A 14,872-nucleotide genomic window follows, 5' to 3' on the forward strand; every position below is an offset into this window, starting at 1 on the left:
CGGATAAGTTCTTCCACCACTTTTCCGCTTCTGCCAACTTGCTATCCAAATTGGCGCATTGGATTTGATTCGAACGGCTGAGTCGTTCGATTTGCGCTTCATGAATGCAACGTTGTTCATCCAATGTTCGCATTAACTCATCATTACATTCCACTAACTAAAATAAACTACAACATTGTTAACTGTATTCGATTTTTCTTATCATCAGTTTATCATTGAAGGCTGTAAAAACGCTGCTCGACAACTCTCTTCCAAGAATGATTAAACTTAACAACCAATAACAAATAGAAGCACAAGAAGTGCTAGGCTTGTTTTGTCAGGTGTGTGGCATCTCCAAGCCTCTTTTTATTATAAGAAAGATGAATAATTTCAATCCACTATGATAACATCAGGTGTAAGAGCATATGCTATCTTCCTAATGGTAAGGTCAAGATTCGAAATGTCGCATAGGTGATGAAATTTATCGATGAGTTTTTTCACAAAATATATTAAAATATAAATAGAAATAAACAAGTAATAAATAGACAAATATATTTTATTCGATTTAATAAAAAACAAGTAAATATATTTTATTGAAGTTATCAACTTTTCTTAGACCTATGAGACAAAAAATTGAATCTTTCAGGTTTTTTAGAAAATTAACGCAATATATTTAGATCAATTACTCAATACAAACAGTTACTTTTGAAAGTTTGCATCATAAAGTACAAAGTAAAAAAGATGAAGTACCTAATCATCAATTAAACAAAGGGATTAGTAGACGGAAACAAAACAAATAAATTAACGAAAATGATCAATTAAGTAATAAATAAGTAATATATATTGCAAACTCTAGTTGTATAAGTGAAAAAAAAAGTTAAATTGAGCAAAAAAATTGAAAATCACAAAAGTGGAATTACGATGAAGCAATAAATTTTTTCTTTTTCCCAAAACAAAAATAAACATTTTTGGTGGCAATAGGAATAATTGATGTTAATATATGGTAAGAATCCGAGAATTATGATCATAATTTTAAAAAGATAACTGTTATGAAATCAAAACTCAGTTTTTTTTTTTTTTAGAATCAGTAAAAACTCAGTTTTAAATTAGTCAAACGAACGTAAAGCATTAGTTGTGGTGAAGAAATGATAAACAAATTGCAACTTCTGCAAAATCTTTAATAGCATTGGTTAATTACATAATTTCTTCTGAGATTTTCTTCTCCGTGAGAATAAAAGTTTTACAGTGAATAAAAACCAATTTTTTAATATTTTTCTTGAACAATAACATATTTGCCTAGAATTAGGCCAATCATACATAGAAATCATGGCCTCGATAGAACACGAATGATCGTATCTTGCGAGATGTTTGGGTCACTTTTCGAAATTACTGCCATAAACGGAGCAAAGAATGGAGACTGTGACGTTTGATCATTTCAAACAGATAAAACATTATTCAATTTACTAACTCATATTTGAAAACTTCCCGGCTCTCTCCCCCGCTCTCCCGCTTTCTCTTGCTTTAAATGACCTAATTTCAAGTTACTACTATCTACAGTTACTCATGATTATTTTAATAATTCTTGTAGAAACAATCAATAAACTCCGTTTTGGGTATGAAGAGAAAAAGAATCACAAGTGTGTATATTAGATATCAAAAGTTTGTACATGTAATCCTGCTAGAAGAGAACAACGTCTAATTTAAGAAAATATTTTGAAAATTTTGACTTCAATTTTTATCTAAAGTCATTGTAGCTGGTCACCACTGCAAAAGGAAAAAAGCCAGAATCAAGAAGACTATTGCATACCTGTTTTTCGTATCGCTCCTTCACCGAATTTAACTCATCTTCATGATTTCGATTCACTGCAAATAAAACAACCAGAAATATGAAAACGATAAAAATGGGAAAAAGAACAGTTGAGGATTGCAACAGAGAGAGTGATACTGCAGATGATGCTGCAGTTGTACTGCATGCCAGCAGAATTATGTAAATTGTTGTAGATGAAAATAATGATATTAAAATAAATGGTAAGACAACAAGGCCAGGAGTTTTTAGACGTATCACGTTTGGTATCACGCAGAATATTGGCATCTTTCAGTAGAATAGTGATAGAATGAGGAAAGAAATAAGGATGGGATCAGTAAAAGATAAGTGATTCTTTTGTTGGGCTTATTTGTGAATATGAATGAGAGAGGGACAAGCCTTAGGCTCAATGAAGGAAGAAATTTTCTTCAGATGGTCGAAGTTTAGTCTGAATAAAGGTGTCACACAAAGCGCAATAACATTCGCAGAAAGCAGAAACTGTTAATGAACAAAATGATAAAACCCCCAAAAAGGATCCCTATCCTTTGTCCTTTTCTTCCTCCTCTCTCTTTTAACCTTTCTCCCTCACTCTTCCCCTCTCTCTCACCATTCATTGCAAAGAAAATGAAATAGTGTTTGGAAGGTATGAAAAGAACATGAGGGCAGAGAAGATGAGAATGGAGAAGACGAGAATGCAAAACGTCTAAAAATAACCGGGAACTTTACTCTCCATTTGTAAATTCATGACAAGAGGTCAAAGGACAATGATAGCATGGTTGAAATAGAATAAGGTCAGATTATTGCTAGTCATGGAGAACATAGTCAAAAAAAAGAAACAAAAAACAGGAATTCGAAGACAAATGGAAGTCTATAGAGTTACCAGATAAAAATAAGTCGGTCAAAGACTTTAAAACTTGGGTTCCATCCGATAAATCTCTGAAATTTGGATAACCTCTACAGGCCACCAAACTCATAACGGTCCCTTTTATGTTATGCAAGAGACGCAGGACATGCTATTGCTGTTAACAATAAATGCTAATGAACTGAATTTATGAGCCAAAGAAGGTCATCTTGACGCTTTCAAGCTCTCCCTCTTCAGAATATCTCAAATTTACATAATCCATACTTTGTCATCTTGACAAATAAATCATTTGAAGGTTATCAAGTCCTAGTAATATCGAATGAAAAATTTATTCTCTTCCAACATTATTCATCTGGTTACTATTTCATTCAGTAAATGAATGATTTCACAGGTGAATTTCATTCAAACACGAGAATCCCAAATATTTCCAGAAAAGTTTGGTATATATAAACAGTAACTCTGAGGACATACAACAAACAGTTCATTTCTAGTTAATGCTTTTTCAAATTCAAACTGATAGAAAATACCATCTTACCTCATGATCGATTCAACAGCTAAAACAGATTTTTATGATCGTTCAACAGCCGAACAAAACTGTCAGGCAAAAAACTTTTCAATCACAACTCCCTGGTCAGTAGATGGTGCTTTTGAGGGTACATTCAGTGGAAAAATGGAAATCCCGATCGGCGATCTCTTAGAAAAGTCATTTACGGTTCTTTCTGTTCTCTTATTGTTGCATATTTGTAAAACTGGTCTTCTCATTTCCAATTTAACTAGCCATTTCGTTACTAAACTTTTTATTGTATATAAAAAAATGCACGAAGAAAATTGGTGACGCAACATTAAATGTCACCGACATAGCGATATTGGATAGATTTATGCAATTGATAAAGAAGGAGCAAGTATTTGGATGATTTGTTTGCTTTTTATTCCAAAAAAATAAATTTTCCTTCAAACAAAATTGCAGCATTTATTCTAGAATTAAAAAAAGAGCCCAGTAATTTCTGAAGGAAGTTGAAGTGACTAAATTTAATACATGACTGTAATAAGCAGCAACAGCGATAATCAATCTCGTTAGGGAGATACAGGTAACTTTATATTTTTTTCAAAGCCCCCAAATCTACACTGCAAATGATGGGTGCCAAATGTCTAGAAAAAGAAGAGTCATTAACAAGTCATTTACTCTGGCTTCGTAGACTAGATCACATATTTATTCTAGTCTTCCATGGTGTCGTCATATTTGAAGGCATTCCTTGAGCTTTACCAAAGAATCAGTGAGCTAATTCATTTATCAAACTAGGAATTTTCACCTTTTCCATTAAGTTTAAATCCTCCGTTCTCGTAAATTCTTCTATTTTTGCAACCAAAAAAATCAGCAAAAAAAGGAAAGTTTTAATGGAAAATCCAATGTTTAAGTGAGATTCGAAAGATAATTATATCCTTAACTTTGGATATTTTTTTTCTCACAGTTCGAAAATAACTTACTTTCAAGGTCTTCAAAAGATTGAAGTGAAAGGTCAGACAGCAAATGAATGAAAAGATACAGATTACAACAAGTGTTACATACATCACTTATCACCTACAAGAACGATTTAAACGAATTTTTTAACAATCATTTAAAACAGGATATCGAAGATGAAAACATCGGATACACTTCAAAAGATTCAAATTATAAATGAATAAATTTACAATCGCCTAAAAAAATGCTTTTATTTCTTTATACTATTTGTTATCTTGTTTTCCTTTTATAATATTTTGCAGTACTTTTTTGAGCATTCAAAAAAACATTTAGGGCTAAGTAAACAGTGCCAAGTTGTACGGAAATCATTGAAGACATAGAAACGATCCCGAAGCAATATAATAACTGATTTCGAGGATCATCTCTATAATACTAAGTTAATGTAGCTGCGAAAGATCTGATGAATTCATCATCAGGGGTAGCAATATCTGAGATTCATTTTGTTAAAAGAATCAGTCAATCAGTCAGTAGTATTAATACTTCATTATCAGTAACTTTGTAACAGAGACAGGTAAAGGCAGAATAATGGATAGGTCCCGAACTGTCATCCCTTTTCAAATTATACATTTACCATTGACAAATTATAGTAAATGTGAACGATCTCTATTGAAACATGAAAAATTAACATACCATTTTCAATTTGTCGGGCATGATCGGCGTTCACCGCTACCAGTAATTCCTCATACTTGGCTTCCAATGCTTTCACATGAGATTCTGAAGGAAGTAAAAATTACTCCCTGATTGGTTTAACTTTGGATAGTAACTAAATTAGTAGCCAAGTTCGAGCTAATCTTTTAATGCATTCATTACTGAAATAGGCAAAATGACCCATTCGAATATTTACCTAAAGTCGACAACCTCATATGAAAGTACAAAAAACACTCATTGAAACTTCTAGTAATTGTATGATTTTTGATAATTTCAACCGAACCGTACTCCAAAAACAATGCAAAGTTCAGCTTAAATTGTAACATATTTAACTTGTTACACCAAATTCCATTTCAATTTCATGAAACAAGGAAAAAAAGTTTTCGTTTTATTGTCGAACTTTCAATCAAAATTCCTTGTTCATTCAGTTCTAAACTAGCCATTCAATTTCAGAGAATTCTGAATTCGCCCAATGACAAATCGTATAATTAATGGGCGTAATGAAAACATATGACGTTGGAATAATTTATTCAAAAACTAAATTTAAAGTACTTGATAAAATTCACGATTCTACATCGAGTATTTTCTGCATTGTATTAAAAATTGACAGCTTAAAAGTTTTCTCTTCCTACGAAATTTTTGCCGGAACAGTAGGATCAATATGGAAGAAACCAAGGAAAAATCTATTTTAATTTTTTTTTCTCCGCGTTTGAAAAAATCCCTAAAATTAGTTTGAAGCTAAAACCATACCGTATTTTCTATTTTGTTCAAGCGCTGTGTATAATTCGCCACTGTACTAAAAAATTATGGATTAATCATTGATCGTGATAAAAGAGAATAAAAGGTTTGTTTCGAATCTTTTTCCTTATGATTTCAAAGTTTAAGAAATTTTCAGCTTTCAGTGGCTTTTGATTTCAAAAAAAAGGTAAAATGAATTCCAATTTGGATGATTTTTTTCTTGGGATCCTTAAACTAGTGAGACAATTTTAAGATCAGCTCAAGTTGCGGCCCAAGATTACAAGGCCAAAATTACAGTAGCTCGTCAACTTCTAAACATATAGTTCTTGAAAAACTACTTCCAGTTAATTAGTGCAGCAAACAAACAAGAAGTAAAGTAAGGTAATACCTTTTGGATTTGCTGGCTGAAGACAATAGCAAGAACGTCAAATCCACGAACAGCATCTGTTAATCTCTTTAATTTTAAAGTATCATCTGAAAATAAAGCTTTTGAAATCCATAATAAATTATGCCTGGAACTTTGAGTTCTCAATAAATTTAAAATATGGACCTTGCGGCTCTCCAAAACAAAGATTATGTAGGAGCTGAAAACCACTCATCTGTTTCAGGATTTTTCAAAGAAAGCAAAAATCTGTCGACACAAATATAATTTGGCTGAAGGCCAGTACAGTTGTCAGTTTGACTTGAAAATTTGAGAAGTGTGGTGAAATTTGATCTAACCAATTTTATAAGTTTCTCTCATATAGGACCAATCTAGACACATTTCCCTCCCCGCAGAATACAGAATCATAATCGATCCTCTGGAAAGCGGATTAAATACTGAACAACGCATCTAATAAACAATAATCTTAACTCTTTGGAACTAAATATCGACTTATATTTGGTTCAACTTTGTCACTATAAATTTCTTTTTCACTTTTTCACTTAAGTCTTCAAAAGGAAGAGATTCGAGGCTATCAAATCTTATAGAGTATGGAATTTCCAATATGTGTATTAATCGGCATCATAAGTTTACATTTTCTGTCAACGTCGACTACGATAATATTGGGCCATTACCTTTAAATTACAGTAGCGAAGATAAATTTCAAATGTTACAACAGTAACAGACTACAACAATTTCCATTTTTGTAGAAAAAAGCATAAGGTGAATGCATTGACGACACCAAAAGGAAAAAAAAATGTAATATGTAAAGTGTTAATAGCCTGGAGTGCTGGCTGAAGTGAGTCATTAATTAATTTAGGACAGGAATTATGGCTGCAGTTGCATTTATGCCCCAAAAAGATCGCTATTTTCCAAAAAAAAACAATGCCAAACTTTCATCTCATATCATGTTTTGCAATTCTACCACAAAGCGAATTCCCTTTCATAATTGCTAAATACCAAACTGATTCGTTATTCTGCGGATATTTTCATGTAAATGTAATTAAATGAAACAAAAAAGTCATTTACGACACGACAGTGGAAAAACTAATAAGTTGACAGATACTAACTAACCTCGGTGTGTTTCGATGGTCATTGAGGTAGGTTGTTTATCGTATTTACGAACTTTAAGTGATGAATGTACTGTAGATGAAGTGGGCAAACTGGAATGCTGCGCTGCAAAAATTGCTTCAGTTAAATATAATTCGGAACTCCCTATATCAAATATTAATTAAGGGAGAATAAAAGAAGACGCTGAAGATTTGTTTCGCGTGCCTAACTTCACAGGATGATAAAAAGGTGAAATTGGAAAGGTTTTAATTTCAAAACATAGAACGATTCACTTGTGATGACATGCTGTAACACAACTGCACACTCCAGAATAAATAAAATTTATAAGATGAAAATTTCGGACCACTAAGCTAACCGATAACTGATGTTGTTGCAATTGCGCATTACAGTGATGGCCACATCTGATAGAGAACAATAAGGCACCTGGGGACCATTGTTAAGACAGTTTATGATCTTTCAAAGATTCAAAGATGATAAAGGATAGTTGAGATAGTCTAAGTACATCTACGATCAAATTGGGACAAATTCAGGTAATTTAACCGAAACTAAGAGGTGAGAACATTTAGGTTACAACAATAAAATTTGCAGAGGTCGTAAAAATGCAGTTATCAAGAAAAGAAATCCCTGCAGAGTATTACCAAAATTTCTTCCAGTTTCAGATTTGTACAACATGAAAGTTGCCAATCTACTGATAATAATTAAGTGAAATCGATTCTTGTTCGTGCAACATAAAGTAGCAAATAACCCTAAATTTTACCGAATCAACACTGAGGGAGTAAGGAAGACGGAAAAACGGCCCTTATATTTGAAATATCTTAAATCTGAAAGCAAAGTGAAAAAAAATTTGCAATTATCGCAAATTTTCCACAAAATATTCAATTGATCAAATTTGTTGCATCCAATCGTACACCAATGACTTCACAGGTTATTCAACGAGGAATAAGGTCCATTCCCCACTTATTTCATTCCCAATTTCCTCTGATTTTCCTGTATGGGATAATCGAATAATCGGCATAAGCCAAGTGCAAAAATATGATACGTTGTATTCAAACTCAACTTTCAGAAGAAAATTAATACTTACATCCTGATCTGGTAATGTTTGATGGTTGAAGTATTGATTTAGGATTTGAGGCCCCGGGAAGCTCCTTAGAAGCTTCTTTTTTCAACCTTTCGGATCTCATTGCAAGTGGGCCTAAAACATGATGGCTATTCATCATTTGAAACACATTTCTTTTCGAAGTTCGATTCAAAAAACTTGGATAGTTTCAAAAATTTTATGTAAGAATGCCATGCCGAGAGAGTGTTGAGGTACACCGATGACTGTCACCTCCATAACAGTAGTAGGAAGAGGACGGATAATTAAATTGGAAATTAGGCAATAATGCGACAAGCCGCAAATGAAGGCATCACGCCAAAGTCATATTTTAACGGAGGGATAGACCAAATTTCAAAAATTACATAACTTTTAGAAACACAACTTCTAGAAAGGTACCAAAAAGAATATCTGATTTAAGTCAGGAAAAGCAAACAAATTACTTATAGCTGAGATTCTAAAGTACATGTTAGGAGGGAGAGCTCATTCCCGGCCTCCTTAGGATTTTAGCAATTTTGTTTGAACAGTATCTCGCAAAGCGTCTGATTATTTTCACTTCAAGGTTAAGTATACAATCAAGTTTGTTAACTTTTAGTGTAGGATCATGTTTAGCGGTGACATCAAAATTCAAGCTTTGATCTATCCCTCTTCTAAGCAAATCACGTGTTATGAATACCAGAACAGGAAGTGAACAATAACTTATAAGAAGTAAAAGTTGGACCTAATTCTTTTGAAGAAAAATCTTAGCATAACTAGATAGAATTAAAGCGTTCATCTTTGAACCTACGATCTCAAAATGTCCCAATAACACTGAAATTGAAACCTTAAAAATTAATATACATGCTCAAAAATCTGGAAACTTAAATCCATGGCAATACCTGACAGGTAGAACCTCAAAATAAACCTCTGAATGGGCTTGTTCACATAGTTACAAAGTACTACCAGCAAAATAAGCACAACCTTTCTGGACAGTTTTCGGCTGAATCAGTAACTGCCTTGACTTCGTAGGTGGTCGTGATGTTGTCGCTGTTGTGATATCAGGCTGCTGTAATGACCGAGGTTGCCCAGACCGTACTTTTGAATTTACCCTTTTCAGCGCCTCATTTCGCCGACGCTTCGCATTCGGAGAGGACTGTTGAACTATCTTTTTGCTTTCTTCATTAGGAGACATTTTTTCTACAAAAAAAAATAAACAAATAAATAAATAACAAAAAATAAAAAAACAAAAATAAAATACGCAAAACAAATTCCAAATCACAAATTCAGTCTTTGAGGAAACGCAAAAAGTCATACGTGAACTATAAATCATCCTAGACCTTTAACATGAATAAACAGAATGAAATAAGGCTCTTCATATAAATCACTTCTTGATAGTGATAAAAACAGTTAATTAACGAAATTTGGGAATAAAATGATTTGTAAAAAGTGTCCGTACCCAAATTACTTTCATACGAAAAGACAATTTCATTTCAGAATAAGTTTTGTTTTCAAAATTGCAGTACACAAATACTTTATTGGTATTCGACATTATCAGATAGTGTTATTAATTGAAATGTTTAGATGGACATCTGAAACAGGTGAATTACATTAGAAATAGAAAAATCCACTTTAGACTGGTCCAATCATCTGGAAAAAAAAAAGGAAAGAGCTAAAATTTTATAAATTGTAAAAGAATAGAGAGAAAGAGGAATAAAAAGATATGATTATCGATATGGAAAGTCCTCTAAGAATGAAATGAAAATAAATGCGCAACAAATTAATGGAGAATTTCTGTTAGCTTTCTAAATTCAATGGTTCATAGTTAGTGAGAAATGGAGAATAGGAGAAATGGTTGGTATGAAGAAGTTCAAGAAAATAAACTTCCGTGGAATTTACTGTCATCCGTAACGTAACCTACGCAGCTATAGAAGGCTAATAACTGAGCAAAGTCTGGGAACAATGACGAGACTGGAAGAAAAAGTTCATCTAGATAGTGTTAGCTTGAAGGAATAATACTGTAAGATAGTAAGTGATTAATCAAATGCAGGAAGAATAAGTGGCGGAACTTAGCAATTATTCACTCTTCATTTACAATCATTTATACTAATTTCAATTATTTCTTTGTTGAAATTGTCATCTTAACGACGTAACTAATCGATGAATATGACGGAATAATTTGCAACAAATGCGTGCAACATGAACGCTTCAAGTGTCGAATGACTGAAATAGAAAGCTATATGAAGAAACCTGAGAATTTGAATCTTATCAACACTTATACCAATCGATGTTTTCCTTATGGCATATTTATTTGAGGATAAAATGCGCTACTATAGTAGATTATGCTAGCTGATCTACTGATATGAATTTGATTCTTCGATCTATTGAAAGCCATGAATTAATTGGTAATCTACATCCAAATATAGCACATCATATAAGATTAATGTAAGTAAAGTTGAAAGTTGCATCACATCGTTGCAAATAAACAAATAACTAAAAATTCCTAGAATTCAATTCATGCTAACTTCTGCTAATTGTTAATTCCATGCCGAATTTGTATTTCCATTGAAATATCCGATAAATTTCAGTGAATCATTTCAGTTAAGTCAACACTGGAAAGGTTAAAATTACGCAAGACCTGGTAACGTGATCAAAAAGGGACTGAAATTTAGTCTTGTGAAGTTGAGTGCTCAAAAAAAGAAGAAACGATAATCACTATCACAAACAGTGGTTGGAAGAAAATATTTTGGGGTCCAAATCAAAAATTGAGCTCAGTCTTGGCCATCGCCTCGAATACTTCGTCAATCTTCCAGCAATACTAAATGCGCTTTATCGCAAAGATTCACAAAGCGCCTATAGGAAAATCCACCTTAGATATCAACAAAATAATATAATAGCTTCTCACAATTCGCTTTCAATCTTTAAATAAAAGAGCATTTTTTTAAAAGGTTTGTTGAACTTCTAAAGAGTTACACTTTTTTGATAAAAGAAATGTGTATAAAAAGCAGGAAAGAATTCAAAGAAATGAATTTTTTTGCAGTAAATCCCAACTTGCATTTCTAAAATACAAACTTTTTATCATTTCTGAAACTCATAACTTCTTTATTATATTTTATGGATTTGTTTGTCCATTTCAGAAATGGACATCATTTAAGGGAAGTTCAAATAGGGCAACTGGAACCTATGCAGTATCAACAACAATGTTTACATCATTGACAAACATATCTCCGCCAACAAACAACAATGGACCATTTTCACGAAAGCTGATTTCACTTCACACTTACTATCCATCTATTTCTTCCTTCTTTTCAAACCACTCTCAGCAAATTCTTTCTTTTACCTTATCTTTCTGAAATCGGGAATACGCGGGATAATCTTTTCAACACATTTTTATCATATTATACCAGTAATTAACAAAAGATAATGCTATCAGCGTAATGAATGAAAGCATAAACCAGGAAGGGCAATAATATTCAAAAAGATAATAAGAAAAGGTTAGAGTTTAGAAAACTGGAAGCACTGAATGAGACTGAACTTTGTGACTAAAGATATGCTTGGGAGAGTTATTAATTAGAAAGTTAGTTCGAATCTGACGGAGGAGAAAAAGTCTAACAGAGGCAGTTGGATGAGTGTATCAGTTATCAGTGAGAAAAGTGGAAAAGACTGGAAGAAAGTGTTATTTATCTTCTGATTTGTTACATAAATCATACATTAAATAGGAAAAATGAGAGGAAACAATGATGGGAATGAAACTTTAAGAAATAAATGAATAAAAAAAGCAATTGTGTCTGTCACCAACTGTCTCCCTGCACATATTTGCATATATATCGACATTTGCATATCGCCAATTTATGGAATGAATTTGGTTAGCAAAAATAATCATTACAGCCTTGCCGACTTGTTGTTTGTTTATGTACATTTTGTTCATGTACAACAAATCAATAAATGAATGATTGAATATAAAACAAAATTCGAATTATTCCAACAAATTCATCCCCAAAGTTTCAAAGTTTTATCTTCAGATTAAAATTAGAATAGTCTCAAATTCATCGAATGTTTGTCTAGCAACTGAACCATCGAGTGAGAGTGACGGTGAACAAGTAAGAGCAGAATGAAAAACAAGAAATTCTGAAAGAGGCAATAACATCACCAACAACGGCAGTTGTAGTAATTGTTAGAGTAGCCAAGAGCCAACGAAGTTCAAACGAGCTTGCGATTTCGGGAGAGGGGGAATCAATGAAAACAACACAACAAGCGGTTTGCACATGTGCTAATTATTAACACATTCTCATTTGTGACATTTGTGTCCTTGGGTTTAAAGTTCTTTAGTCTCTTGGCTCAGGAAAACAACTACGATTCACTGGCGGCTAAAGAGATTAGCAGAATCGATTAGGATAAATCATACTTGTGATACACTGGAATACATTTCTTTTAATTGAAAATCGTACATTGGCAGTAAGTGAATGAATTTAGGATAAGCATATTTTACTGGATTAAATGATACTTATAATTATTTCTATTCCCCCAGTCGATAATGAGGTCTGAATTCATGAAATTTAGACTTGTGATCCGTTCCACTTGTTATCCGAAAAGACGATTTCTTCGATGAATCGAAGTAAAAAGGATAAGAAGGTCATCTGATAACTAATTTTTTTATAAGAACCTAAAAATCTGCAAGAGTAACGATCAATAATACCAGGAAAAAATCTATAACACCAGGAAAAACTCAAAAAGGAAGAACTCTTTGCAATGTTCTGCGACAGATCAGAGATGGACTATTATGTACAACTGTGGAAGATTTACAATTCCGGTGATTTCTCAATCGATTTTTAAAATAAATCTATAAAAATGAAATCGATTTTAGCCCGCTTTTTCTGTAGATCTTCACATTTTCAATATGTGAAATGCGCAAATGCAATGGATGGCGCTTTGTACAAAAAGTGCTTTTTGAATTTCGTGATTTTATAGAATTAAATAGAAAAAATGTTTTGAAGACTGCAGAAGTTAAGCGTGAAAAAAAGCTATTCTGTTCATTAACAGAAAAGGAAAAAGAAGTAAAGTGCGAAAGAGGCATTTGACCTCTGACCCGGGTTAACAATAATGCACAAATGTCCTCTAACTTATTTGCCGTTACTATTACTGGTAATGTGAGCAGAGTTGCGTACTGCTACTGCAACCACCACTACCGCTAATATTTTGAATGTGCATTTGCACAAATTGCAATTATAAACAAAGACAAGTTTAGATATAAACTCATCTAAGGTTCAGTAGCACACAGGATAGCATGGTCAAAAGCAGGATGTAAATCTTCCTGATTTCAAAATCCTAACATCAGAATTTCATCTTGACCAATCGGCAAAACCTCGTAATTATAGTTTTTGAGTTGAAAAGAAGAAAAGTATAGCCCGACGTGCTCACGTGATAAAAGTCTTCAGCGCTTTAATTTTTGGAGGTTAAAATCCCATGTAGTTGTTAAGTTTTTATTTTAAAAAACCAACCTTCATTCTCATCAATGGTCGTCTGCGGTTGCACATGTCGAACGGGTGCTGGTACCGTCAACAGATCACGAAGTTTTGATTTGACATCTCTTTTCGGTTTTAGTTTATCTGCTTCAATGCTTGCCTTTAGCTTTTCCATTAGCAGCTGCGATTTAGAAGGCGGTTTCGGTTTTGGAGGCCTTACTGGTACTGGCGCATTCTGTAGCTCCCGTACTGACAGCTAAAATTGGCCATATGTTTCACTAAATTATTTATTCACTTACTTGGAAAATATGCAAACAGAACAAAATTTTTAAGTCTACTATGAAGTTTTCCATTTCTGAAACTGAAACTTACCGGTCTTGGTTTTTTTGGCCTGTCTTTTTTCTCTTCTTTTCCTACACTTTCCGGCTTTTCTGTTGTTATGCCTTTAAGTTGTGAATGTTCTTTCGGCTCTGTTTCTTTGTTAATCATAAAACTACAATTTAACTGTTTATAACAGTTCGATTCCCGTTCCGCTGCTTCCGTATTTCTTGTCTATAAGAAATAAGCAAAATAATTAAAAGTCTAAACTTGAAAACTTCTGCAAATGTTAAATCAATTAATCATACTCGCAGGACCAACTGAATTCATGAACTAAAGATTTGAAAGCAATGACGTAGCATGCGGAAACAGGAGGTATGGATTTTATCGCCGTAACTGCCGTACTTTTGGGAAAGTATTTTTATGCAAACTTACACGTGTTGTAGGTGATACTTCCTGTTCAGGAGGAAATCCGAGAAGTGGTGATTTCCGTTGCTGTTCCAACGGATCAAGAGTAAGCGGATGAACGCCGACGTTGACATCATCCGATATTGTAGAATCAATGCTCATGCTAGATGGTACTCTATCAACAGGTGATAATCCAGTGGGTACTTGTTGAGAAAAGTCCGATTCATACGGTAGTATGTCGGAATGAATCAGCTGTGTTATCGGTAAACTGGCTGCAAGCTCAGTAGGCACATCCGTCCTGCCTTGATATGCATGGTAGTTATTCCCATAATTATCCAGCATGTAAGCCTGGTGTTGTTGGTACTGTTGGAAATCATTACTAGGAGCATACTCCACTAGCGGAGTGGATAAGTTGTCATCCACGATCGGAAGACGATCGACTCCGATACGAGATTCTTCGAGGACTAGGCTAGTGTTCACTGCAAAAATAAAATTATATATATATATATATATATATATATATATATATATATATATATATATATATATATATATATATATATATATATATAT

At 33.2% G+C, this 14,872-nt stretch overlaps 1 protein-coding gene across 2 annotated transcripts in view; it reads right to left on the minus strand.

Annotated features, from left to right (window-relative positions):
• The window catches only part of LOAG_16846, a gene marked incomplete at its 3' end in the record, with an annotated part of 26,447 nt that overhangs the window by 3,480 nt on the left and 8,095 nt on the right, over window positions 1–14,872 (minus strand). For both annotated transcript variants that reach the window (XM_020449504.1, XM_020449503.1), the window contains 10 exons: window positions 14,327–14,778; window positions 13,946–14,125; window positions 13,610–13,829; window positions 9,096–9,311; window positions 8,124–8,234; window positions 7,046–7,147; window positions 5,939–6,024; window positions 5,563–5,608; window positions 4,795–4,878; window positions 1,787–1,842 (listed from right to left, as the gene is read on the minus strand). In XM_020449504.1, coding sequence (XP_020306959.1) covers window positions 1,787–1,842; window positions 4,795–4,878; window positions 5,563–5,608; window positions 5,939–6,024; window positions 7,046–7,147; window positions 8,124–8,234; window positions 9,096–9,311; window positions 13,610–13,829; window positions 13,946–14,125; window positions 14,327–14,778 — 1,553 coding nt within the window. The remainder of the gene's footprint in view (window positions 1–1,786; window positions 1,843–4,794; window positions 4,879–5,562; window positions 5,609–5,938; window positions 6,025–7,045; window positions 7,148–8,123; window positions 8,235–9,095; window positions 9,312–13,609; window positions 13,830–13,945; window positions 14,126–14,326; window positions 14,779–14,872) is intronic.

Source organism: Loa loa, assembly GCF_000183805.2.
Source record: "Loa loa unplaced genomic scaffold supercont3.23, whole genome shotgun sequence".
NCBI lineage: Eukaryota > Metazoa > Nematoda > Chromadorea > Rhabditida > Onchocercidae > Loa > Loa loa.